General features: G+C 35.9%; 1 protein-coding gene across 2 annotated transcripts; it reads left to right on the plus strand.

Annotated features, from left to right (window-relative positions):
- On the plus strand, nucleotides 1–25,980 carry Trim23 (tripartite motif containing 23). 2 transcript variants are annotated; one of them, XM_029544021.1, is made up of 12 exons: nucleotides 1–138; nucleotides 2,281–2,443; nucleotides 3,556–3,660; nucleotides 5,400–5,521; nucleotides 8,224–8,502; nucleotides 9,053–9,235; nucleotides 10,718–10,933; nucleotides 15,233–15,367; nucleotides 20,444–20,573; nucleotides 21,055–21,165; nucleotides 22,555–22,679; nucleotides 23,817–25,980. In XM_029544021.1, the coding sequence occupies exons 1-12, from the start codon at nucleotides 58–60 to the stop codon at nucleotides 23,994–23,996; spliced, it is 1,830 nt and encodes a 609-aa protein (XP_029399881.1). In that variant the 5' UTR covers nucleotides 1–57; the 3' UTR covers nucleotides 23,997–25,980. The 2 variants fall into 2 exon arrangements, with proteins under 2 accessions (XP_029399881.1, XP_021063874.1); XM_021208215.2 differs by lacking the exon at nucleotides 3,556–3,660.
- The last annotated feature ends 991 nt before the right edge of the window (nucleotides 25,981–26,971 follow it).

A 26,971-nucleotide genomic window follows, 5' to 3' on the forward strand; every position in this document is an offset into this window, starting at 1 on the left:
CAACCCCTCCTCTCAGTAAAAAGGCTCTCCTGCGGCTGTGGCGCCGCTCCATCCAGGATGGCTGCCCTCGCTGTAAACAAGCCCGGAGCCGGAGTAGACAGTGGGCGGCAGGGCAGCCGGGGGACGGCTGTGGTGAAGGTGAGGGAACTTGCGTGCTCTGTTCTCCACCTGCGGCCTCCCTTCGGTTCGTCCTGGAGACCTGGCCGCGACTGTGCGGCCCAGGCTTGGCCGGGCGGGCTGCGCGGCCTCCGGTGGGCGTTACAAGCCTTTCCTGCCCCTCCGCAGTCCTTGCCCCCGCGGAGCTGAAGTTGCCTGGTCTTCCAACTCAAGTGTCAACGTTGTCCGTGGGGCTGTTTGTGAAAAGCATCTCGTGAAAGTTAACCTGGATTTCTTTGGTCTTTCCCCTGGTCTTCTGTTTGTAGGGGTGCCTCAACAGGCGTTGCTTGACTTGGTTGTATTAAACACTCATTGCAGTAGACAAGTACTATGTTAGATGGTTCAGCTCGCTAATATCTATTTAAAAGGTAGATGTTAATTCGCATTTTAATTGGGAGAAACCCTAGATGTAAGTTAATACAGTATGTGCTAAGGGCCCAGAGTTTACTGGTTGTCAACGTCTGCCATTCAACATTGCCCCTTGCCTCTGAATTGTAGAGAATGAAAACTTCTGAACTCTCCAAATGCAGCACATTTAGACTTTAACACGAGATGTATGGAGTGCATAACTCTCTGGTTAGAAGATTCTACTGTATGTTTACGAGCTACTTTTACTAAAAATTAAGTGCAAGTATGTGAAGATCATTTCCCCAACCCAATCTAGATCTAAAAGGGGCATGTAGTTTAGGGAGTAGCTTGGAAAGATTATCCGTAGCCAAGAGATTAAACAACAACTCTTTCTGAGTGTGTTGACGTCAGGACATTTTTTAATTCCCAGAAGTAATTTTAATGGACACTTGGATTTGTAACAGTGAACCAAGTCTGGTTGGACATTCTTTTAACTCGTTAAATGGTAGATATCTCTTTCTGTCTCTGACTCTCTAGCAAAGGTTTGTTTTTGAGGAATTTATGCCACAATTTATTATCAGTTGCATATTATTGTTGTTAAATCAATTAACTTTTTATATTAATGAAATTTAGAGAAGCCCTCATTAAGCATATTTTGTGTTTGAGATTAAATATTTTGTACTGTGCTTTTTTGCCAAATGGGAATACCTGCAGAATACTTTGTCATTTTTTCCCCTATAATTGGAATATCATGTCTAATTCTCCTTAACACTTCCTTTTTACTTTATTCATGTGGTATTCTGCATATATACATGAAAAACATAATGGTTGTAGTTACGGCATATGAATGCACTGTAATTAACCTTTCAGTTTAGTATTTATATGTATCTTTGCTTGTTTTTAATTATTTAATGATACAAATAGTGCTTTAACGAGTTACACACTGGTTATGTCATATGTGGGCTGGGGATGTGATTCAGTAGTAGACCATTCACCTACTATGTGCAGGATCCTGAGATTTCCCAGTGGCAGAAACAGCAATAGCAACAAGGAAGAAAGCCCTTGGATTTTGTCGTGTATGTATGATGTAGGTTAGATAAGTTCCTTAAGTACTGCTAAATTGTGTTCATGGATGCTATTATTACTCAATAAACTTTTTGTATCAGTCAGTGAAATTGTTTTCCTGTATTTTTGTTAATACAAAGCTTTAACAACTTTATGAAAAAAAATATCTTGATGTAGTTATTTGTACTTTAATGAGTTAGACTGAACTCATAATGTAAAGTTTGCTTTAACATTTAGCAGATATTTAATTTATCTCTTTTTTCCCCTGTGAATTATACCACATTTAAATTTCTTTTGAATTATTACCAGTATGTAAGGTAACTACAAATTACCAGTTTAATTATAGTAAAAGAAGTTTCCATCTCAGTTTCTAAGTCTAAATGTATTAGAGAATCAAGTTGTCTTCTAACTTCCATACTTGTTCTATGTATATATATATATATATATATATATATGCACACCTTTATATATATGTGTGCACACACATCTACACATAGAAAATAGCATAAACTTATAAACGATTAATGGAGTCATACTATATGTCAAAAATTGAATAATGTATCTATCTATAGAAGAAAGCAAGGGTGTCTCTTTTTTAGGTTTTAAAATACTAAGAAACATGCCTGGCTTGGTCAATTGTTTTTAAATCTAAGATATTTGAATATTGTTTCAGTAGTGTTTACAGGGCACACGTTTCTGTTTCACATACAGGTTCTGGAGTGTGGGGTTTGTGAAGATGTCTTCTCTTTGCAAGGAGATAAAGTTCCTCGCCTCCTCCTCTGTGGCCACACAGTCTGTCATGACTGTCTTACTCGCTTGCCTCTGCATGGAAGAGCAATACGTTGCCCATTTGATCGACAAGTAACAGACCTAGGTAGGAAAATTATATGAGGTTAAAGTGAAAAATTATTCAAACACAAATGTCACAGAAACCAAATTTTTACTCTTGACTTTTTTTTTTTTTTTGAGACAGGGTTTCTCTGTGTAGCCCTGGCTGTCCTGGAACTCACTTTGAAGACCAGGCTGGCCTCGAACTCAGAAATCCGCCTGTCTCTGCCTTCCAAGTGCTGGGATTAAAGGCGTGAGCCACCACTGCCCGGCAAGGCCATTTTTTTTAAATGATTGTTCTGAATGCTTAAATATTTATATAAATGGAGAAGATGAAGACCAATGTTCCAATGTGTTAAAGTAAGGGACTGTCCAAGTCATCAGTGGTCTCTATAAATTGGCTAAGTTTTGGAAGCTGTGTTAGGCTTCCTATATATTTTCAGTTAATATCAGTCGTTCTTGGATTTCTGATGGGGTTGAAAACCTACATAGTCTCCTGGCCAACCCAGGTTTTTCACTTTGAGAGGATGGTTTTCAGATGGCATTCAGTCTAGAGCCAAGACATAGCCAGGCGCAGAACTATAGTCTTTTAGGTAAGGACAGATGACAGAGGGTCTATTTAATTAACAAAGATGATGGACTGGGTGTTAGGTCTCTTGTACTTTATAAATTACAAAATAGTAGCAGTTATCTTCATTTATATATGAGATAAAATAATCTTTTAATTGGGTAGAAAGGGGGAAATGTTGCGATAGCCCTAGGGCAAATTATTTTTGAGGTTAATTCCTTTCTCTTGTGAGTGGTTGTGAACAAGCACTCAGGTAAACCTGCTTCCCACCTTAATTTGTAAAATGAAGAAGAACTGATGATTGGGCAGATAAAAGGGAAGGTGGAGAGGAAGGTAGAGAGAGAGAAGGAAGAGAAAATGGAAGAGGGAGAGGATGCAGAGGAGGAGGAAGAAGAACAGCTGAGCAGAAGCACATGGCCTGGAGAAACTGCAAGTTCTAAGGGGTTTCATAGATGTGGAAGATGGTTGTGTAGAGGTAGATCTGCCCAATGTAGGCGCACAGCATGTATTCATATTAACTGTGTTGTGTTTTCATTGCCGGGGCATATTTGGGTTGGAGATTTACCGCAACGAAATGGCACCCATTGTAGGCCATTTTGTAAAATACATGGGACACAGAGAAATAAGGAAGAGACCTTGCAGAGGGGCAGCAAAGCTGAGGAAGACTTGCTTGAGTGCTCAGATTATAGAGAAAGGTGAGATAAACATAGCTTCATTTAAAAAAACCAGAGTGATTTTGGTTTGTTTCTAAGGAAAAAAAGATGACAGGCAAGGACCCTGATGACCATGTTGCCGTTATCTTTTACATTTCCATTTTAACAAACACTTTCTAGATGGCAGCAATATCTTTTACATTTCCATTTTAACAAACACTTTCTAGATGCCAGCAATATCAGATAGCATTTGTGCTGTGGAAACTTACCAGATGCTAATTGCTGAACGATTTGGCTATTTTTGTAGGCTCAAAACAGTGGGTGTTTTTGCATGTGTGTGCTTGATTATGCACATGTACTTATGTGTTCAATTTTGGGTAAGGGAACTGTCCTTATTCAAACTTTTCTAGAGGCTTGTCTAAGAGGGCTCATTTTCTTGCTTTGTTCTGAAGCTCTATGATGAGTCATTTTTAATTAAAATTAATTTTATTTTATGTTTATGGCTACTTTGCCTGCATCTGTATATCACCTAGTATTTTCAGAAACCAGAAGTGGGTGTTTAGTTTCCCAGAATTAGAATTGCAGGTCGTTGTGAACCACCATGTGAGTGTTAGAAGTCAAATCTGGAACCTTCGTAAAAGTAGCTAGTGCTCTTAACCACAGAACCGTTATTAAGCCCCCACTGTGATGAATTTATGTAGTCATTGATAGCCACAGGTTAAAAAAAGTGTGGAGAATCTTTAGCTCTTTTAGATACAGTTTATTTAAAGAAGAAATTTTTATGTCCATTATATGTTTTATACAATAATTTATAAATTGATTATAGTTTATTTTTGTGGTTCTGAAATGATTGATTGTCAATAGGTTATTCCTCCTCACCTTCACCGTGTGTGTGTGTGTGTGTGTGTGTGTGTGTGTGTGTGTGTGTATGTGTGTGTAATACAGGGCCTTGCATATGCTAAGTATGTTCTCTGCCATTGAGCCAAACTCACTTCTACGATAGCTTTAGAAAGAACTGTGTGTGTATACTGTGGATTCAACCTCCGTCCTTGCACATGTTAAGTACATACTCTGCTACTGAGCTAAACTTCTTCCCCCTATAATACCTTTAAAAAGAAATAGAGTAAAACACAGCATTATTTTGCACACTGCTATACATGTATTCGTTTGTCAAGTTTAAAAAAAAAATCTATTAATGCATATGTGGTATTCATTCTTGTATATGTGTTCATATGTGTGACTCTGTGTTTTATTGGCCTGTATGCAGGTGACATTACTATTGCTCCAGAGATCCCCTGTCTTTACCCTTTAATACCAGAATAACAAGTGAGCCATCATACCCACCCATTTATGTGGATTTGAGGGATCTGAACTCTGACTAAGCCATTTCCCTAGCCCCTAGTTGGTGGACCTTTATTTTTCTGGGGTATGTGTGTGTGTGTGTGTGTGTGTGCGCGTGCGCACATGGGCATGCATGTATATGTGTGCACCTGGATTGTGATATAAAATGTATTTCTTACTGTAGGTAGCTGTAAAGTAATATTTGAAAAATATTGAAATACTTGTTTTCATTTATATAGCAAAAGTGAAATAATAAGCTTGTAAGGATGTGTCTACTTGTAGTGATGAGTTTTTTAGTAACATTAACAAGCCTTTTTCCTGGTACCTTTTAGACATTAATGACTGAACTATGTGTGTTAGAAATTAATCTCTAGGTATGAGGTAAATTGACTAAATTTCCATTTTTCTTACATTTACTTTTGTTTTCATATTTGTTCTAGGAGACTCAGGTGTATGGGGTTTGAAAAAAAACTTTGCTTTACTGGAGCTTTTAGAACGTTTGCAAAATGGTCATATTGGTCAGTATGGAGCTGCAGAAGAAGCCATTGGGATATCTGGAGAGGTACTGATAGGACTTGTTGAAATATTTATTACAAGATTTTTTTTTCTTCTAAAATATTTTCCAATATTTGTACCTTATTTTCTGTATCTGTGAGGTTTTAGAAACACAAGTTTTTTTTTATTACATTTCAATTCTAAAGTGGCCACTGTTCTCAAAAATAAAACAAATTAAATTTGTTGATGTTCTTTGCCTAATCTGCTTTATGAGAAGCTTTCCCTTATGACAATTTAGTTATGTGTAAGGAAAAACCTTTAAGGTAGAGCATTATAAGAGAGTAAGAGAAATGCTTATATTAATACAGAAAATTTAAAACTGAACCTCAGCAGCATAGTACAAGAAAACATAGACAGACTTTATGAGAGACATTTAGGTTAGAGGAGAACTAGTTTAAATGTAACAGTGAAGTCTGAGGAAGTTGCTACTATTAAATATTTTTAAAACAATAAGAAAAAAGTTAAATGGTATGCTTGATGTATGTTATCCTGACAAGCAGGTATCTGGTAAGTATTGTCAAGACAATCTATTAACAAGTGACAACACATTGTTAGCATTTTAAGAATTGCCTGCACAGCTTATTTAACAAATGAAAGATTTCTGTATAGAAGAATATTTGCGGGCTGGCGAGATGACTCAGCGGTTAAGAGCACTGACTGCTCTTCTGAAGGTCCTGAGTTCAAATCCCAGCAACTACATGGTGGCTCACAACCACCTGTAATGAAATCCGATGCCCTCTTCTAGTGTGTCTGAAGACAGCTGCAGTGTACTTGTGTATAATAATAAATAATTTTTTTAAAAGAATATATGCAGTAAATAGCTGTTAATAGTGTTAGTTTTGGACGTTAAAAACTGCATATTTGATTTAAGAAGAAAAAACTCCAACAGACTGATTGCAACTTCCCTTTGGTGGTTTCTTTCTATTTAAAATGAGCTAGAAAAATGATTTTTGAATTGAAGTATCACTCATCTATTAAAGCTTTGCAGGGCTGGGCAGTGGTGGCACATGCCTTTAATCCCAGCACTTGGGAGGCCGAGGCAGGAGGATTTCTGAGATCGAGGCCAGCCTGGTCTACAGAGTGAGTTCCAGGACAGCCAGAGCTATACAGAGAAACCCTGTCTCGAAAAAAAAAAAGCTTTGCAGGTCTTTCATATATTGTACCTTCTGCCTTTATTTTAAAACATTAGAATATAATGTACTGTCGATCTCATAAATTATTTGTAAAGTCTAGAAAACAGAAGATAGGAGAATTTTATGGTACAAATATACATTATTATTGCAAAATAAGTTGTTTCAGTCTTTGGGTCTTTTTAAAACTTAATTTTACAATAAATGATATCATTTGTGTACTATCTAATTATTTCTGGAAAAATACACAAAATATTTCCTTTGCCAACTACAGCTTTCTAATATACAGAAGTTTTCAAAGCATTCCATATGATCTAAAAAGTTATTTTTACACACTTCCAATGTCATTTATAAAGACTTTGGTATGATTCAGTGCAGAGTACTTGGTTACTATGGAAGAAGCCCTGGGTTTGAGCACCAGGATCACAGACAAACAAAATGCTTTTTGATACCTAAAGAAAATTGAAAATAATAATTAGCAGCTGATTTAAAGAGCTTATTACTTCTTTTCTAAATTTGTTGTTTTTAGTCGTGATTGTAATCCATTCAACTGTGCAGCTATTAGAATGTACTTGTATATGTTTGGAAAAAATATATAATATCTTAAAATCTATTGAGATCAGAATTTCACATCTTAAGTCAGGGTATCTTATATTTTCAAAATTAATTCCATACCTTAGTATCAGGTTATTTATACAGCAAGTGCTGCTTTTCTTTTTATGCATACTCATGGCAAGTAACTAAAGCAATGGAATTTAATTAGGTCTGTCTTAAAGAATAATGTTTCTGTGCTTCTACTTCTGAAAGTTAGATGGAAGAGATCTTTGTACTGTCTGTGAATCTATGAGATGTTTTTCTATGTAGTTCAATGGCAGCCTGTTTGTCTGGCATTCATAAGATTCTGGTTCAACTTAGCACTGGTGGTAAAAAGGGTATTCATGAGAATAAATTTATTTTTGCCTCCAAATCATATCCCATGCTAATAATTAGTCTCAGAAATATCTTCTTACTTTGCTGAAAAAATAAAAAGTTTTTAGATGGATAGGTAGCACATCGCCTTTATACTTACCAGCATATTTTCATTATTAAATAAAATTTGTGTGAGGCCATAGATACTGAATGCATGTTTTGGGTCCAACAGACCAAACCAATAAAGGGTTTAAACATAGTTTGCTGAAGAAGTTGAACTTTAGTTGGTTAAAGGACTCAGGTGGCCAACTAGCTAAGCTGTATCCCACTGATTTGTTGATTAAGCTGTAGCTGTTTATTTTCTGTGCCTGCCTTCTCTATTAGTTAGTAATGCATTGTTGCATCATGGTTTAAAGTTTCCAGAACTCCATTTGGCTCTAGAAGCCACATATTTTGAAGACCATTTTGCTTTGCTTACTTTGGTTTTCTTCGTTCAATTCCTTAGTTCTTTGCTTCTATATAGAGTGATTGATTTAACCTACTTCCTTTTAAAATAGCATATATAAGCCTGGTAAGTTAAGTAGAAAAGATTGTGGAGTTTTTGTAGTTAAAATTTGCCATGTTTTAATGAGTGGATTCAATTTTAAGGCATTATTTTTTTATTTATTAGAGCATCATTCGCTGTGATGAAGATGAAGCTCACGTTGCATCTGTATATTGCACTGTGTGTGCAACTCACTTGTGCTCAGAGTGTTCTCAAGTTACTCATTCTACAAAGACATTAGCAAAGCATAGGCGTGTGCCTCTAGCTGATAAACCTCATGAGAAAACCATGTGCTGTCAGCATCAGGTGCATGCCATTGAGTTTGTTTGCTTGGAAGAAGGTTGTCAAACTAGTCCACTCATGTGCTGTGTTTGCAAAGAATATGGAAAACACCAAGGTCACAAGGTACGAACTTAATTCAGTTGGATGACTAGTTATTTTACCAGCCTTTCTTTGTTTTTGTTGACCTGATTATTTATTCAAAGACATAAATAAACTTTAGCTCTTGAAGAAAGTTAAGTGATTAATGAGTTGGTCTCAGTAGCATGGAAAAAGTTGAAGATTTTAATTTCTGAATAACGTCCCAGGTATAACGTCAGAGAGGCTTCATGATTATTTCCAGCAGGGGACAAAAAGTCTAATATTTGTGTGCATGTGTTTATAAACACTGTACTGCTTTGACAATATACCTCTTATGATATAATTTGGACAATCTCTTGGTTTCTTGTATAGCAATACATGAACTTCCAACTTCTGATTTCTTTGTAGTATAGATCTCTTAAAAAGGAATGAAAATAAATTAGTATTTTTTTGTCTTCTTACATTGTACTTGTTTGAAATGTGTTATGAAGCTACTGTGATTGATGTTCATTTATATTGAAAGGATTTTAAGTCGTCATTGTAAACCATTATATACCAATATGTATTCTTTCCTATAATTGCATTGTATTTATAGCATTCAGTACTGGAACCAGAAGCTAACCAGATTCGAGCATCAATTTTAGACATGGCTCACTGCATAAGGACCTTCACTGAGGAAATCTCAGATTATTCCAGAAAATTAGTTGGGATTGTTCAGCACATTGAAGGAGGAGAACAAATAGTAGAAGATGGAATTGGAATGGCTCACACAGAACATGTATGGATTCTTTTCTTCCCTCTTTATCTTCTTAACCTTTCTCATTCTCATCTTTGCATCTTCTAGTAAGTATTGCACAGTTACAACGTGCTAGTACTATACTGGACATTGCACACATAATGGTGTCCACAATCTATCTTAGAAAGTTTTAAGCTTGATAATTATTTTGTGTTGTGGGTAGGGAAATATAGAATACTTGGTAGTATATAAGAGGTATAACTTATGATGTAGTTTATGGATGTTTAAACTCAGATTTGAAGGAATTCCGTCAAAGAGAAGAGTGGGTTGGGAGTGTTTGGAGCTTTGAGCTGGATTTGACAAGAAGAAAAATTGAAGAGTTAAAGACCAAGTAAGTCACTGCAGAACCTATTAGTCATGCTGGAGACTTGAGCACTTCAGCTTCAGAGTAATTGTGAGCTCTGAAAATATTGACAGAGGAGCAAGCTTTACATTAAAAACTGTTGCTGTTAAATATAGAAAGTGAATTGGAAGGAAGTAGCACGGATACAGGAAGACCTATTAAGACACAGTTGAAATCATCTAGTTTAGAGATGCTTATGTCCTGCAGTCCTGAAGTAGCAGTAACAAAGAAGAGGGATTTGAGATTTTAAAGAAAAGCATTAGTTGTCAGTATTGCTTGGTGGGTAATTTGGTCAGGAAGTTAAGAGAAATGAGAAATTGAGTCATTAGATGAGAAATTGTTGTGAGGACCAATTTGCTGGAGGTGGTGGCCGTATGGCTAGATTCTGGAAATGGTTTATAGTCACCAGAATTTGCTAAGACTAGTTATGGAATATGAAAGAGATTTTAAGGATAAATTGTTCTCTCTCTCTCTCTCTCTCTGTCTCTCTGTCTCTGTCTCTGTCTCTGTCTCTGTCTAACTTGAATGACTTGGATGAAGTTACTATTTCCTGAGATAGAGGTTATTAGGTTTGGAGATGGGGAAAACTTGAGATTAGATTCCATTTTGCTTTAGATACGATTTATAAACAGTTAAATATTCGAAGTCATAGTTAAACAGAAAGGTCTAATGAGAGATTAAAGTCTATATGGGTGTAGATGGTATTTAAATTTTAATATCTTACATATAAAGTATTTAAAATTTACTTGTGGGGACTGGAGAGATGGTTCTGCGGTTAAGAGCACTGACTGCTCTTCCAGAGGTTCTGAATTCAATTCCCAGCAATCACAGGGTGGCTTACAACCATCTGTAATGAAGGCTTCCTTCAAAGTCTAACTTAGTTGTTTACTCTTGGGATCTGATGCCCTCTTCTGGTGTTTCTGAAGACAGCTATAATTGTACTCATATACATAAAATAAATAAATAAATCTTTAAAAAAAAAAAAAAGGAAGAAAGAAAGAGGGAAGCTAGAAGTGAAGGGGCAGAAGAGTTAAGGTTTGGGGGTTTGGAGGATCAGGCTCAGGGACAGTAAGTTGGAAAGCAGTAAAGTTTAAAAAAAAAATTGACTTGTGTCTTCATAGGTCCCAGGTACTGCAGAGAATGCCCGATCATGTGTTAGAGCTTATTTTTCTGATTTACACGAAACTCTTTGTCGTCAAGAAGAAATGGCTCTAAGTGTTGTTGATGCCCATGTTCGAGAAAAACTGATTTGGCTTAGGCAGCAACAAGAGGATATGACTATTCTCTTGTCCCAGGTTTCAACAGCCTGTCTCCATTGTGAAAAGACTTTGCAGCAGGTCGGTAATGTCCATGTGGTTAGGCTGTGCCTTTAATGTCAAGTACACAGTTATCAGAGATGTGCTCTTCTCGTTTATTAACTTAGTGACTGGGTTCTGCCGAGTGTGTTAGCGTTGGTCTTAGGACATGGTCTCTAACTTCACATTGTTCCACCACCCCATTAGTATCCTCCTGTCCATATGCTTTTCCTGTCCCAAAGGTCTTGATTCTAGGACTCTGTAATGTCATTCTTCAATCATGCCATGGCCATTTGCACATGTTCTGCTTCTCAGTGTACAGTGTGTTCTTTCTTTCCGTGGGAGGCTTCCTTCAAAGTCTAACTTAGTTGTTTACTCTTGGGATCTTTAATACATTACCTAGTTTACAGATGATTTACTTTTTTTAATAAATGAGATTCAGGGTTGTACTAACAAAAATGTAACATGTGAGTGATTTAGGGATAATTATTGCTCTAGGAATTCTTGAAAAACTGTAATCTATATCTCGTCTTTACTTCTGTGTTGCTAATAATTATGCTGATTTCAGATTACATTTTAGAACTTTAACCAATTTTTCTTACAAGTCTCATTATACAGAGTATTGCCGGCCTACAAGCTCATTATTAGCCCTGTTTCTTGTTGAGCCCTTGTCATATTGACTTTTCGAGATTGATGTGGTTCTAGCTTGTTCTCTATTGCTATGATAAAATGCTGGCAGAAACCATATTGGTGCTGGAAAGGGGTTTATTTGTCTTACTGGAGCAGTCCATCATTGAGGGAAGCTAAGGAAAGAAGGTAGAGACAGGAATTGGGGAAATGCTACGTAATAGGGTGGTTTCCCTTGGCTTGCTCAGCTACATTCCTTATATAGCCCAGGCCTACCCACTATGGACTGGGCCTTCTAACGTCAATTAACAATCAAGAATGTGCCCCACAGACATGCCCACAGGCCAAACCAATGGAAGCAATTCCTCCTTGAGATTCCTTTTCCTTTGTGTCCAGCTTATGACCAAGGTTTTTATCACAATATACGTGCCATTTATTACGGTGTCCTTCAATTCTAGTGTTACTTTTGTAAATTCTACTTTTGATATTGGGGCTAGAATTGTGCAAGTATCTATATTCTAGATTCTAGATGTGTCCTCTAGATTCATGTTAGGCATTTTTTAATAGGGTGCAAGAAACAGAAACCAGAAGCCAGGCAACTTGCTGTTCGTTGCTCTTGACTTGGGTTCCTGTGACTATCAGTTCATGAATAAGGAGACCAAGTTTTTGAAAAGCTCAGTTGTAGCTTCATGGGCTCTTTCTTATAGATTTATTGCATTTCCATGGGCACTGCACATATGTGATGCAGAGACAAAAACGCAGGCAAAACATTCATACATTAAAAACAAAAAACCAAAACCCCTTTTTTCCCCATTTCTCCTACTTCTTCAAATATTTGTCATTTCATTCTTGTTCATGTTGATGGTAAATATTCTGTGAAGTTATTAATAAATGTATGCAAATAAAAAATTGAAAATTAAAAAAGTGTACATAGCTAGGTGTGGTAGCACATGCCTTTATCCTAGCACTAGGGAAGCATAGGTAGGTTGATCTCTGTGAGTTTTAGGCTGGCCTGATCTACAAATTTAAGATCAGCCAGGACTATACAATGAGATCCTGTCTCAAAATAATAATAAAAGAATGTATGTATGTATGTATGTATATGTGTGCATCTACATCTGTATTGTGAAAGTATATATGTATGTCCAGATGTACATATATAGACCACAGGACAGTCTCAGGTATCATCCTGAAGAGTGCTGTGTACCTCCTTTTTCATATGGGCTTCCTGAGTCTTTTTTTTTTTTTTTTTTTTGGTTTTTCGAGACAGGGTTTCTCTGTGTAGCCCTGGCTGTCCTGGAACTCACTCTTTAGACCAGGCTGGCCTCGAACTCAGAAATCCGCCTGCCTCTGCCTCCCGAGTGCGCTACCATGCCCGGTTGGCTTCTTGAGTCTTAGGGATACTCCTATTTTTCACTCCTGTTGTATGTGGTCTGAAGAATGATTTATAACAGCCCTTTCTTCCGTTTTGAATGAGTGAGTTTACTAAGTGTATATCAAGCCAAACTAAAAGAATAAATAGTGATAGTGTGTATGTGGTCTGAAGAATGATTTATAACAGCCCTTTCTTCCGTTTTGAATGAGTGAGTTTACTAAGTGTATATCAAGCCAAACTAAAAGAATAAATAGTGATAGTGTGTATGTGGTCTGAAGAATGATTTATAACAGCCCTTTCTTCCGTTTTGAATGAGTGAGTTTACTAAGTGTATATCAAGCCAAACTAAAAGAATAAATAGTGATAGATGATTGATAGGTAGGAGGATGATTGATGGATAGATAGACAGTCAGATAAACAACAAGAAAAATATTAATCTGGGTGCTCAAAACATCCAGCAGACACTGACTGGGGAATCCCGTTTAAGGTAGCCAGCTAGAATCTTTAGCAGAGCAGATGATGCTTTCAGATAAATCAAGTAATGGTGAAAATGTAACAGTCTAACCTGGGACTTACACTCAGTAGAAACTGGGGAAGCCCCAGGAAGGCAGCTAGCTGCAGTTGTTGATAGACCTCTGGTCAAAGCAAAGTGTCTCCTTGGGTGAGGGTTCCAAGTAAAAGAACAAATAGCCAGAGGTAGAGATAACATCAGCAAATTATGTGTTCACAATATTCAGCAGAAATAAACTGTATAAGTTAAGGCAGGCAGCTCGAGTTTCCAATTGAGTTTTCTATTCATGGATGAGGTTCCTATGGTTGAACTTCATACTTCTCTCACTCTAGACACTTTTATACCACAGGGTAAACAATAGTAACATGTTCAGAATGATTTGTCTTTTAGCTGTTCCTAAGAACATGATGTGTGCTGGCTAGTTTTATGTCAACTTTACAGAGACTAAAGTGATTTTGTAAGAGGGGATAGCAGTTGAGGAAATGCCCAGTAATGGATCGGCCTCTGGGCAACCCTGTGGTACACTTTTTTTGATTGATGATTGATGTGGGTGGGTCCAGCTCACTGTAGGTAATGCCATCCCTGGGTTCTGTAACAAAACAGACTGAACAAGTCATGGGGAGCAAACCAGTAAGCAGTACTCCTCGGTAGCCTCTGCATCAGTGCTGGACTGTGATGTGAAACTATAAGCAGAAATAAACCCTTCCTCTCCAGGTTGCTTTTGGTTATGGTGTTTTATCATAGCAATAGGATCCTAACAGATACGATGTTTTCATTCTTGATCTCTTGCTCTTCCCATTCTTACTTGTCACAGAGTTAAGGTACCATCCCATTCCCAGACAAGGGGTCTTGGAAGACACTTAATATAAATAGACTTGGCTCTAAAGTGGGGAAGCAACCCAGTTCCTGAGCCAGACACTCAGTGAGCTCAAACAACACATGACAGTAATGTACCTTACACCTTCCTAGCACTACAAGCAAGTACCATGTTACCTGGCTTTTTACATAGGTTCTGGGAATTGAATTTGAGTTCTCATGCTTGTGAGGCAAGCTTTTTACCAACTGCTAAGCTCCTAAACTTTAGTTTTAATACTGTAATGTTAAAAGGTCTTTTGTTGAAAACCAAGAAGGAAGACCATCGTGTGGATACTTCATTCCTCCTTAGAATAAGGAACAAAATATCCATGAAAGGATATAGATACAGAGACAAAATTTAGAGCTAAGATGAAAGGATGGACTATCCAGAGACTACCCCATCCGGGGATCCATCCCATCATCAGCCACCAAACCCAGATACTANTGCACATGCCAGCAAGATTCTGCTGAAGGGACCCTGATATAGCGGCCTCTTGTGAGGCTATGCCAGTGCCAGGCAAACACAGAAGTGGATGCTCACAGTCAGCTATTGGATGGAACACAGGGCCCCCAAGGGAGGAGCTAGAGAAAGTACCCAAGGAGCTGAAGGGGGATGCAACCCTGTAGGTGCAACAACAATATGAACTAACCTGTACCCTCAGAGCTCATGTCTCTAGCTGCATATGTAGCAGAAGATGGCCTAATCAGCCATCATTGGGAAGAGAGGCCCCTTGGTCTTGCAAACTTTATATGACCCAGCACAGGAGAAGGCCAGGGCCAAGAAGTGGGAGTGGGTGGGTAGGGGAGCAGGGGCGGGGGGTGGTATAGGGAACTTTTGGGATAGTGTTTGAAATGTAAATAAAGTAATAATAAAAAAAAACAAAAGAAAAAAAAAAAGGTCTTTTGTTGAAAGTTGATAAAAATCCCCAATTTTTAAAAGAAAAACTATGAGAAATATCATCTCCTTTTCTAGGATGATTGCAGAGTTGTCTTGGCAAAACAAGAAATCACGAGATTACTAGAAACACTACAGAAACAGCAGCAGCAGTTTACAGAGGTTGCAGATCATATTCAGTTGGATGCCAGTATCCCAGTCACTTTTACAAAGGTGATGCACTGCCCTTTGTTTTTACCCATGCTTTCTGCAAATTGTGAGTAGCCAGAAATGTAAATCAACTTAAAGAGAACACTAGGAAATTCTTGAGTTGTAGGATTTCAAGAAAAACTGTAATCAGTGGGGAATAGAAACAAATCAGACTAAGTCTCTCTGTTCTTATTTCCTGGTTTTATTGGAATTGTACCCAAAGCATATTAGTTTTACATTTCTAATACATTATTGGTACTATCAGGTATTCAGCTAATAATTCAAATTTCTCAATTTTTTTTCCAAAGTAAAAGAATATTGAGACAATATCACTTAACCTTGAATTTTCTGTGTAGCCTGAACCTTCTTTCTCTAACTCCCAATTGCTGGTATTATGTGTGTGCACCACCATGCCTGTTTCCTAATCAAATTTTTAGTTGTTTTTGTTTTGAGAGAGAGAGAGAGACTCCAAAGAAGGTTCATATGCGGTTAAAGTGTTATCTTTTTATAATGTGTTCCAGTGATTTAAAAACACTTAAGAACTCTATTTTGTTTCCTGTTTTTAGGAACAGTTAAAAAATAATTTTGTCACCTAATTATGCAAAATGTTTACGTAGTTGAAAGTCGAACCTGCAATGCAGAAGTCATTCAGGGACACTCTGTCTCTGCTTACTATAAAAACACTTTTCTTAATTAATCATCTTTAAAAAACTAGACAAATGTTTGTTTTATATACTTTCTCCACTTTTAAAGGTGGAATGCCTTTTACTAAAGTGTACATCTTAAAGATCACTTCATATCAATTGATTTGACTTTAATTTTTAGATAAAAGTTATTTTTTATAAAAAATTACCATAATCTAATACATCCAAAACATGTAATATACAGCTTTACCATCTTATCTATTTATGTGTTCATGTTTGGGGTGTGAGTGTGTGCAGATTCCAGAGGAGGATGTTGCGTACTTTTTTTTTTTAAATGATTCTTTGGTTTGATCCCTTTAGATAGGGTCTCTCACTGAACTGGAAGCTAGACTGCATGACAGTAAGCCACAGTCATCTCTCTCTGTCCTCCACAGCACTAGGATTACAGGTGTACACACAGCCATACCCTGAATTTGATGTGGGTGCTGAGGACAAGTTCCTCACAGTTACACTGAGCCACTGCCCCAGCCTTAACCTTACCCCTTTTAAAATGATGGTTTCATGCTGTTAAGTACTGTTGTAAACAGAGGTGCAGAAACTTTTTATCTTACAAACCTGAAACACATACTTTAAAGATCTTCTGTTTGATCCCTGCTAGCCACCATTCTCCTATTTATTCTGTGAATTTGAATAGCATCTATCTTTTTGTGGCCTGCTGTTTTCAAGATTAATGTAATATTCTAAAAGTTCATGTTATAGTATGTCAAGAATTATATTTTTTTCTTAAGACTGATGACTTTCTCTTTACACATCACATTTAATTTATTGGTTGTTGAATTCAGTTTACTAGAATTTTATTTTCTAGCTTATATCTTGTTATATTTGGTAAGGCAAAGAACAATGATGGGCACTAAGAATGCCTCAACTTATCTCTGTTTGCAATACTAGGGATCATAGTTGGTCTTGTCCATTGTAAGAAAGCTTTTCACTAGTTCCAGCCGCAGTTTTCTTGGTTTTATACTGACTGGCCCAGGCCCTATGGCTTCTTAGCTAATATCTAGGGTTCTCATTGGATTTTAGTCTTTACATTATTTTGCTTCTGAGATATAGTATATACTACATTTCAGAACCCATATATAGATGAAGGTGATGCTTATGGAACATTATAGCTTAAGTAGAATTAAAGGAACATCTCATATGTTTCTAAAAAATATTAACATTTAAAAAGAAAGTAATATTCTAAAAGGGGGATTAAAAGTCAGGAAAATTTTTAATCATAAAAGTAAAGAAAATACTACTAAAAAAGGAAGCAAAATAACAATTTCTAACAACATATAGCACATATGTGTTAAGAAGGATTGTACAGATTTTTACATAAATTTAAAACATAATCTGGTAAATGTTTACTTTTTAATCTTCATTTTATTATTCAAAGGAAATTCAGGCCTTATAGCTAGGAATATATATATATATATATATATATTCTAAAGTGAAATATATATATATATATATATATATATATATATATATATATATATATATTTCACTTTAGAATTCTTTGTAAACATGAAAAAGTCAGAAATTATTTAAAATTAACAGACTGGTTAAATTATTCAGAAATTATAATTAAACTATCAGTAGTTTGGTCAGCATATATTAAAATGAAAAAAACTTGCCATAATATATAGCATGTGAAAATAATAGGAGTATTATCTCTATAAAATATTGTTTTTCAAAAGTGTATTTGGATGGTTGGGATATATTGTTTGTGAGTCTTTTGTTACAGGTTTATGCCCTGAGTTTGGTTCCTACCAGTAGAGAAATAACAAAAAGTACATGAAAAATATGTTTCTTTTATTCTTATTCAATATGGCATGTATCTGGAAAAGTATATATCAGCATTGTATTACATTTTTCTGGAAATTTAACAGCAACATTTATTCTTAATTGATTTATCCTTTCTTGAGATTTTAATTTGTGTGATATTTATATGTCCATGTTCGTACATATACACGTGTGTGCATGTACCTGGAGGTCAGTGTCAAGTGCCATACAATTGTTTTGCGACAAGATCTGTCAGTCAACATGGATCTCTAGGGTTCCATTTGTCTTCGCTTCCTGGTTCCCTCAGAAGGATAATACTGGGTTTACAACCGTGTATTACCACATAAAGCTTTTGTACATGCTGGGGATCTGAACTCAGGTTTTCATGCTTACATAGCAGCAGGTCCATTGCTGATACAGCAGTTTCTTTTCTTTCTCTCTCCCCTTTCTATGTATATATAGTATTGGATATTTTCTTTATTAACATTTCAAATGTTATCCCCTTTCCTGATTTCCCCACACTCCCTATCCCATTCCCCCTCCCCCTGCTTCTGTGAGGGTGTTCTCCACCCACTCATCCGCTCCTGCCTCCCCACCCTCAATTCCCTTACACTGTGGTATCTATTGGACCTTCATAGGACCAAGGACCTATCTCCTCCCACTGATGCATGATGACAAGGCCATCCTCTGCTACATATACAGCTGGAGCCATGTGTACTCCTTGGTTGGTGGTTTAGTCCCTGGGAGCTCTTGAGGGGGGAGGGGTCTGGTTGGTTGATATGATCTTCCTATGGGGTTGCAAACCCCTTCAACTCCTTCAGTCCTTTCTCTAACTCCTCTATTGGGGATCCCATTCAGTCCAATGGTTAGTTGCAAACATCCTCCTCTGCATTTGTAAGGCTCTGGCAGGGCTTTTCAGGAGACAGCTTTATGAGGCTCCTTTCAACAAGCATTTCTTGGCATCGGCAATAGTGTCTGAATTTGGTGACTATATATGGGATGGATCCCCAGGTGGGGCAGTCTGTAGATGGCCTTTCCTTCAGTCTCTGCTCTATACTTTGTCTCCATATTTGCTCCCATGTGAGTATTTTGTTCCCTTTTCTAAGAAGGACTGAAGCACCCACACTTTGGTCTTCCTTCTTCTTGAGCTTCATGTGGTCTGTGAATTGTCTCTTGGGTATTCGAAGCGTTTGGGCTAATATCCACTTATCAGTGAATGTATACCATGTGTGTTCTTTTGTGATTGGATTACCTCACTCAGGAAGTATTTTCTAGTTCTATCCATTTGCATAAGAATTTCATGAATTCATTGTTTTTAATAGCTGAGTAGTACTCCATTGTGTAAATGTACATTTTCTGTATCCATTCCTCTGTTGAGGGACATATGGGTTGTTTTCAGCTTCTGGCTATTATAAATAAGGCTGCCATGAACATAGTGGAGCATGTGTCCTTGTTATATGTTGAGAATCTCTTGGTTATATGCCTAGAAGCGGTATAGCTGAATCCTCAGGTAGTACTATGTCCAATTTTCTAAGGAAACTCCAGACTGATTTCCAGAGTGGTTGTACCAGCTTGCAATCCCACCAACAATGGAGGAATGTTCTTCTTTCTCCATATCCTCACCAGTATCTGCTGTCACCTGAGTTTTTGATCTTAGCTTTCTGACTGGTGTGAAGTGGAATCTCAGGGTTGTTTTGATTAGCATTTCCCTGATGACTAAGGATGTTGAACATTTTTTTAGGTGCTTCTCAGCCATTCTATATTCCTCAGTTTCTTTGAGAATTCTTTGTTTAGCTTTGTACCCCACTTTTTAATAGGGTTATTTGGTTCTCTAGAGTCTAACTTCTTGAGTTCTTTGCATATTTTGGATATTAGCCCTCTATCAGATATAGGATTGGTAAAGATCTTTTCCCATTCTGTTGGTTGCCATTTTGTCCTATTGACAGTTCCTTTGCCTTACAGAAACTTTGCAATTTTATTTTTAAATTTAAATTTTGCATTTGTCTATTGTTGATCTTAGAGCATAAGCCATTGGTGTTCTGTTCAGGAACTTTTCCCCTGTGACCATGTGTTCGAGGGACATAGCAATTTCTTATAGACAACTGTTCACCCTATTGTAATTTATTAGTACAGTATAAAAAAATGTTATTAAGAGAAGATTAAGTTGTTGATTTGAACAAATAAAAGTGGGTATATGGCTGGGCAGTGGTGGCACACGCCTTTAATTCCAGCACTTGGGAGGCAGAGGCAGGCAGATTTCTGAGTTTGAGGACAGCCAGGGCTACACAGAGAAATCCTGTCTCAACAAAAACAAAACAAAACAAAACAAAAAAACAAACAAAAGTGGGTATATGTATTTCAATTTATATAATACAGTTATAATTTTTTACAGTGAGCTGAAGAAAGAATATGAGGCATGAAAATAATAAAGGTACTTTATAACTAAAAAGGAAATTCTAGCATGGTGGCCTGTGACTCTAATCTTAGTACCTAACGTCATGAGTTTGAGGCAAGTGTGGGCTGTATGGAAAGTTTGAGACCAGCCTGGGTTTACACATGGGTTGAAAACAAAAAGAAAAAGAAAAAGCATAAATATTGTTATATTCTGACTTCCAATTTTTCAAAACCACAGGACAACAGAGTTCATATTGGACCCAAAATGGAAATTCGAGTAGTCACATTAGGATTAGATGGTGCTGGAAAAACTACCATTTTGTTCAAGTTAAAACAAGATGAATTCATGCAGCCTATTCCAACAATTGGTAAGTTTGAATATTGATAGGCAACTGGCTTATAGCTAGCTGGGTTCTCTGATCAAGATATTGCTATTCAGGTGATTCCTTTCTGGCACCAAGACATCATTGTTTCAGAGGGGGAATATGAAATGATGGTTGTGGTTGTGGAACTGAAAGGTGCATGGTGACATAGCAAAAAGGACTGAACGTTGATGAGACCGTCAGAGGGAATGGAAGCTTAGAGGATCTGACAGTGTTAGGAATGAGGAGGGCAGCAGTACAGAGCTGGCAGGTGTATGAAAGGACTGGTGAAACTGTAGACAGATAGCAGCTATTAAAGGCAGACATCCCCAGAGACTAGCAGTAGAATTTATTTGGCTTCAGTAGTTATTGCTATAAGAAGACAACTGCTAACTCAAAACTATGAATAGAGATTTTCTTATGACTAGTGTGTCATTCATTGTTAAACTTAAATACAATATAAAATAATGTTTTGACAAAATAACAGGTTTTAATGTGGAAACTGTGGAATACAAAAATCTAAAATTCACCATTTGGGATGTGGGTGGAAAACACAAATTAAGACCATTGTGGAAACATTATTACCTCAACACACAAGGTAAGAGTCAAGATTGATATTCTTTATTAAACTTAAAAAATATTCTTAAAATGAGTATATAAGTGCTCTGATTTAATTAGCAAAATTGTTATTTAAATTAATAATGGTGGAATTTGAAAGGGAGGAAAATATGATATAAATGTATTTCATTTTAATTGAAAAAATAACAGAACTGCAATATGTACTTTTAGTTTACTCTCATGATAGGCCATTATTATAGAATAAAAAACATATTTATCTTCTCTTGGCTGACATTAATGTTGAAGTCTATTATCAGTATTCCTATAGGTATGACTAGTGACAGTAAGGTAAAATGAAGTTGAATTTGTGGAGCACATGTGTACTCTGAGGTCAACATTTAACCTACTATAATTTATAATTAATGCACTCCCAGAGGAACCTGTTGAGGCTTTGTTTTGGCTAGGCACCAAGCAGCACATATCCCAGTATTCCATCTAGCCTTTATTCACACCTGGCTCCATTCTACACTTTTGTGCCCCCTCCAATGATGTATTACATACACCTATTTAAAATAATGGTGATATTTTTATTTCTTTTTTTTTTTAAAGATTTATTTATTATATGTAAGTACACTGTAGCTGTCTTCAGACACCCCAGAAGAGGGCGTCAGGTCTCATTACGGATGATGGTGAGCCACTGTGTGGTTGCTGGGATTTGAACTCAGGACCTCTGGAAGAGCAGTCAGTACTTTTAACCACTGAGCCATCTTTCCAGCCCAGTATTTCTATTTTTTAAGATTATAGTTTTCTACACTACTTTTTTTTTCAAGTTTTTGAGACAGAATCTCAGTATGTAGTCCTACCTGACCTTGAGCTTGCTATGTAGCCTAGGTTAGCATCAAGTCATAAAGACCCACCTGTCTCTGCCTCTTGAGTGCTGGGAATAAAGGTGTGGGCTACCAGACTCAGCAGTGGTGTTATTGTTTTTAACTTTTTAAGTTAGCATACACAGTGATGAGTTTCATTATGGCATTTTTCATATGTATGCATTATTAACATTCCTCCTTCCTCCTAGCAGTTTGCCTCTCCCTAAATAGTTCTCATTTCTGCTATTGTAAAGAACAGGCAGCCTTAAGGGAGATCTTAGATTTTCAGGGGGCGGGTTCTGAGGGAGAGTTTTTTTTGTTGTTGTTGGTTTTTTTTTTTTTTTTTGATAGATTCAGTTTTATAAAACCTGTCAGAGGAGAACCTGTGAAGCTATCTAAACTCTTCCTTAATTATTGTGTTAAGTCCTGACATTAAGTAGGTAGCTAGCCTTTAAATGAGATTTAGGTTAAATAAGATTTAGCAAGAATAATGAAAGCAAATAATACTTTTTAATTTACTTAAACTTAATAAATAACTTGAAAATTTCTGTGTACTTTTGTAGCTGTTGTATTTGTTGTTGATAGTAGTCATAGAGACAGAATTAGTGAAGCACACAGTGAACTTGCAAAGTTGTTAACGGAAAAAGAACTCCGAGATGCCTTACTCTTGATTTTTGCTAACAAACAGGTAATGAATTTTTATATCAACATTTATTATTTCAGTAGTTTGCATATTCCATATCATAAGTCATTTGAGAAGATACCAAAGAATCAATTTGATAGATACTTGTAAATTTCTGCTATGGAAAGTGTTGCCTTGGATATTGTAGAGTATATTCACATACAAATCAAGTAAATGCATTCTTGTGTTCATGTTATATTGTAATATAGATAAATTAGGACATAGCTTCATCAATATTAATAGAATTCTGAGACATAAGGAGAGACCTATTCTAAATTAGGTTGTATCTTAAAGGATGTACAAGTGGATTTAGGTAAATCAAGAGTTTAGTCTGGCCTGGCCTATATGGCAATCTCAAAGCTAGCCTGAGCTATGTATCAAGACCTTGTCTCAAAAATAGGAAAAGCTGGAACTGGAGTTCAGTGGTAGTGCTCCCACGTAACATATGCTTGGCCTTGGTTTCCATCCCTTGAATGGTTTATAGTGGGGGGATTGGGTCATATGATTGGAGTTTAAATTATGATAGGATTGCACTTATAGATGTATTTGAGTTTATATGTGAAGGAATAATATTAACAGGAAGAGAAACAGTAGCATGGCTAGTTTTAGGAAGCATCAAACTAACTTATATATTAAATTCAGTTAAAGGATGAAGAAAACCTAGATTAATAGATCTGATCATAGACAAGAATGAAAAAGTTAATAATTTATTTTGTAACATTTAAAAAAAATTATTAATCTACATTCTGAATGTTGCCCCTCTGTCTGGTCCTTCCCTTTGCTTCTGAGAGGGGGCTCCGCCACGTACCCTATCATAGCTATGATTGATTTCATTATTTATTCCTTAATATATATAGATAATATATATATTATATAATTAGATAATATATATAATATATTATATATAATTATATAATTAGATAATATATATAATATATTATATATAATTATATATTAATAATATATAAATAATTCTAACCAAAACATTTTCTTAATTCTTTCAGTTAATCTTAGAATCTGAAAATGAATACTGGTTTTGTTTAGGATTATATCACAGTGTTATCAGTAGTTTTCTATATAATTAGTAAGAGTTAGAAAAATGATTCCTTGATCGATAAAAATCATACTTTGTGTGTCTTTTAGGATGTAGCTGGGGCACTCTCAGTAGAAGAAATCACTGAACTTCTCAGTCTCCATAAACTATGCTGTGGAAGGAGTTGGTATATTCAGGGCTGTGATGCTCGAAGTGGAATGGGACTCTATGAAGGGTTGGACTGGCTGTCCCGGCAACTTGTGGCTGCTGGAGTGTTGGATGTTGCTTGATTTTAATGCAGCAGTTGTTTCATGCTTACGGTTAACAGTTACTTTGCATGTAATGCATTCTAAGAAATTCTACATCTCGAATGTGATAATTAATTTAGTATGTGTATATATGAATCCTGGACCAAGAAATGTACCATTGCTTTTAAAAAATATTCTGTGGCAAATTTAAATGACCCTGTTACATTGGTTAAATAGAGGTTTCTTGGATATACACTTTTAAAAGGTACATTAGGCATTAGAAACTTTCACTGTATATATGACCTTATATTGGGAGAGAAGTGGTCACAGACCATAGTCCTTTATTTTAGTGGAAAAAACAGCCAGTGGAGTGCCTAACAGAACTTAAGGAAGTATGGCTTCTTTACCCCACCTTTTTATTGTTTTTGGCATTGTGTACTAGAATTGAAGCTATTTTGGGATAATAGGATTGCTTTACTTCCACATTTAGCATAACATCACTAGTGCTGGGGACCATAAAATATAGAAAATCAGGTTTTTTTTCTACAATTTTATTATATCTCTCTCCTAAAGCATTTTGTGTAATGCACAGTAAGAATGAAATGTTATCTAAGTGGACCTGATCATTAGACCAGAACTAAACTAAGAACAATAAAACTGTGAAAGTTGCTTAATCTTCACTCATAAAAACCATTTCCAGGACTGGGCTTAAGTTTATTTCCCAGGTCAAAGCCCTAAATTGGTCCTTTAGTTGTTCAACACATTTACTTAGGCTAAGTAATGTGCATCTTTTGTTGGTAAAGTGTCATAAGTCACATGAAGAACCAGTCACCTTTATATAAACACATTGAGACCTAAATAGAAAACTACCTATACCTTAGGAAAGGTTTTTCAAACAGTGCGAATGCTAATTTCTTTAAGATGGTTTTCCAAGTTAAGTAAATTTACTTGACAAAAAGGATCAAGGCTCTTTAGGACAAGGTCTCAGTTAAAAGAACATGTCTAAAGTAAAAGAAACTTTTATAAAAAGTTTACATTTATTATGGCAGTGTTGTGAATAAAAGATAAATTTTGTGTTCTTACAGTTTATTTGTAAAAGATAATCTTATTGTGGAAGCATGATTTCTTATATTTAAATAGGTAGATCTCCTGTTATTAATACTCTTTAGGACGAAGTTGAGAGCTAAATCTTAGTGCAATTGTTACAAGGACATTGATGTCTGACAATAGGACTTGATTTTTAGGTGGCAATGTTCTGGTTCATTTTTTTTCAAATAATTTTTTTTTTTTTAAACTTAGGAAACAGCACTATAAGAAGCCCATCAAATATTATGGGCAGTATGTAAATAAAAATATAATAATTTGCTGTTTTTGAAGAAAGTAACTGTTCACGCTGTTACAAGTAGTTTGTATGCTTATGTAATACTTTGTAATTAAATTATTTAATATTTGACTGATTTTAGTAACTGTGAAAAATAAAGATGTTGCATTTATTTGTGAGACTTTGAATTGTTTTCTGTAGTAGGTAACTGAAAATATGTTGACACTAAGATGTGAACTTGCTTTTCTTGTAAATTAAGAACTTTATTATTTCTCTAATTTTGCTAAACTTTGTAGTTCTTATTCTTAAAATATAACTAATTTTAAAATTGTGCTTAAATCTGACTGTGATGTAGATATACTGTAGTGTTTATGTGTTACTTTTTTCTTGGGTGGGCTCCCAATACTGTGCATAATAGTTATATGCTTTGAGTAGTCATTTGTTAAGACTGTATTAGTTTCTTCAGGGAAATATCAAACGCGAAGAATCAACAGGTGTTTTAAGTATAATATGTTAGGATTTGCCTTATATCTCTGAGTTTCTATTTTATATCAAATTATTGTTGTATGAAATATGTAAAACAGGTATGTCAAGTGTATATAGCTCTGGTCTGTAATTCAGAAATGATTTATAGCCACCAGAAGCCATTATTTGCACTTACATATATAATCAGTATAGAAAGCAATAAAATGTTTAAGTTATAAGTTCTGTCATTCTAAAAATTGCATAATAAATCGTGTATTTAGTATCATTCTAGTTAACAACTTAAGTCATTATTAAAACTGGGCATAGCTAGAAACATTAAAACTGGGCATAGTAGAAACACTTGTCTAGCAAGGTTAAAGTTCTGGGTTTGATCCCAGCACAGGAAAAGTAAAAAGCTTCATTATTTGTGCTATGCCTAAAAGAAACAAATGCATAAGAATGGAGAATGACTTACCTATTATGTTTGAGAGAGGTTTTATTTGCTAATGCAAAGGTTTAGAAATATGTTATTTTATATATAGCTAACATATATATTAAAAAGTTAAAAAAAAAACTGAAGGTAAAATTGAATTGTTGACATAATCAAGAGTGAAAATTCCTGAGTTTTTCAAAGGTTAATATATAAGGTCAATTAACCTTGTTTCACAGGAAAATAAAGAACATTTTACAAAATGGTAACAGTGAAGACTGATGTACACCTGTATACAAAATCCAGGAGAAAACAGACTAAGAATGAGATCATGTTGGTAGAATACTTGGTAATATGGACAAGGCTCTGGGTTCAGGCATCAGCAGTACTGCATAAACTGGGCATGATGGTCTGTGCGTGCCTGTAATAGATCACTTGGGATCACTAGCTACATAGAGAGTTAGAGGTTAGACTGGGATACATGAGTTCCTATTTCAAATAAAATGATCTGAAAATACATTAATTGCATATGATTCTTCACTCAAAGTGAAATACTTAATGTTTGAGGAGTGAGGTATTATTACCATTTGATGGCAGTATTAATCAAAAATTTACATTATGGCTTTAGGACTAGATAAAGCAAGATTAGTTTTTTTTTTTTTTTTTAAAGATTTATTTATTTATTATATGTAAGAACACTGTAGCCGTCTTCAGACATTCCAGAAGAGGGAGTCAGATCTTGTTAAGGATGGTTGTGAGCCACCATGTGGTTGCTGGGATTTGAACTCTGCACCTTTGGAA

The sequence above is a fragment of the Mus pahari genome, chromosome 11 (assembly GCF_900095145.1).
Source record: "Mus pahari chromosome 11, PAHARI_EIJ_v1.1, whole genome shotgun sequence".
Taxonomy (NCBI): domain Eukaryota; kingdom Metazoa; phylum Chordata; class Mammalia; order Rodentia; family Muridae; genus Mus; species Mus pahari.

Coding starts and splice junctions, on each gene's coding strand:
- Trim23 (XM_029544021.1), top strand. CDS start 58: ATGGCTGCCCTCGCTGTAAACAAGCCCGGAGCCGGAGTAGACAGTGGG. Junction 2,444..3,555: donor TCGACAAGTAACAGACCTAG/GTAGGAAAATTA, acceptor CACCCATTGTAG/GCCATTTTGTAAAATACATG. Junction 22,680..23,816: donor TGATTTTTGCTAACAAACAG/GTAATGAATTTT, acceptor TGTGTCTTTTAG/GATGTAGCTGGGGCACTCTC.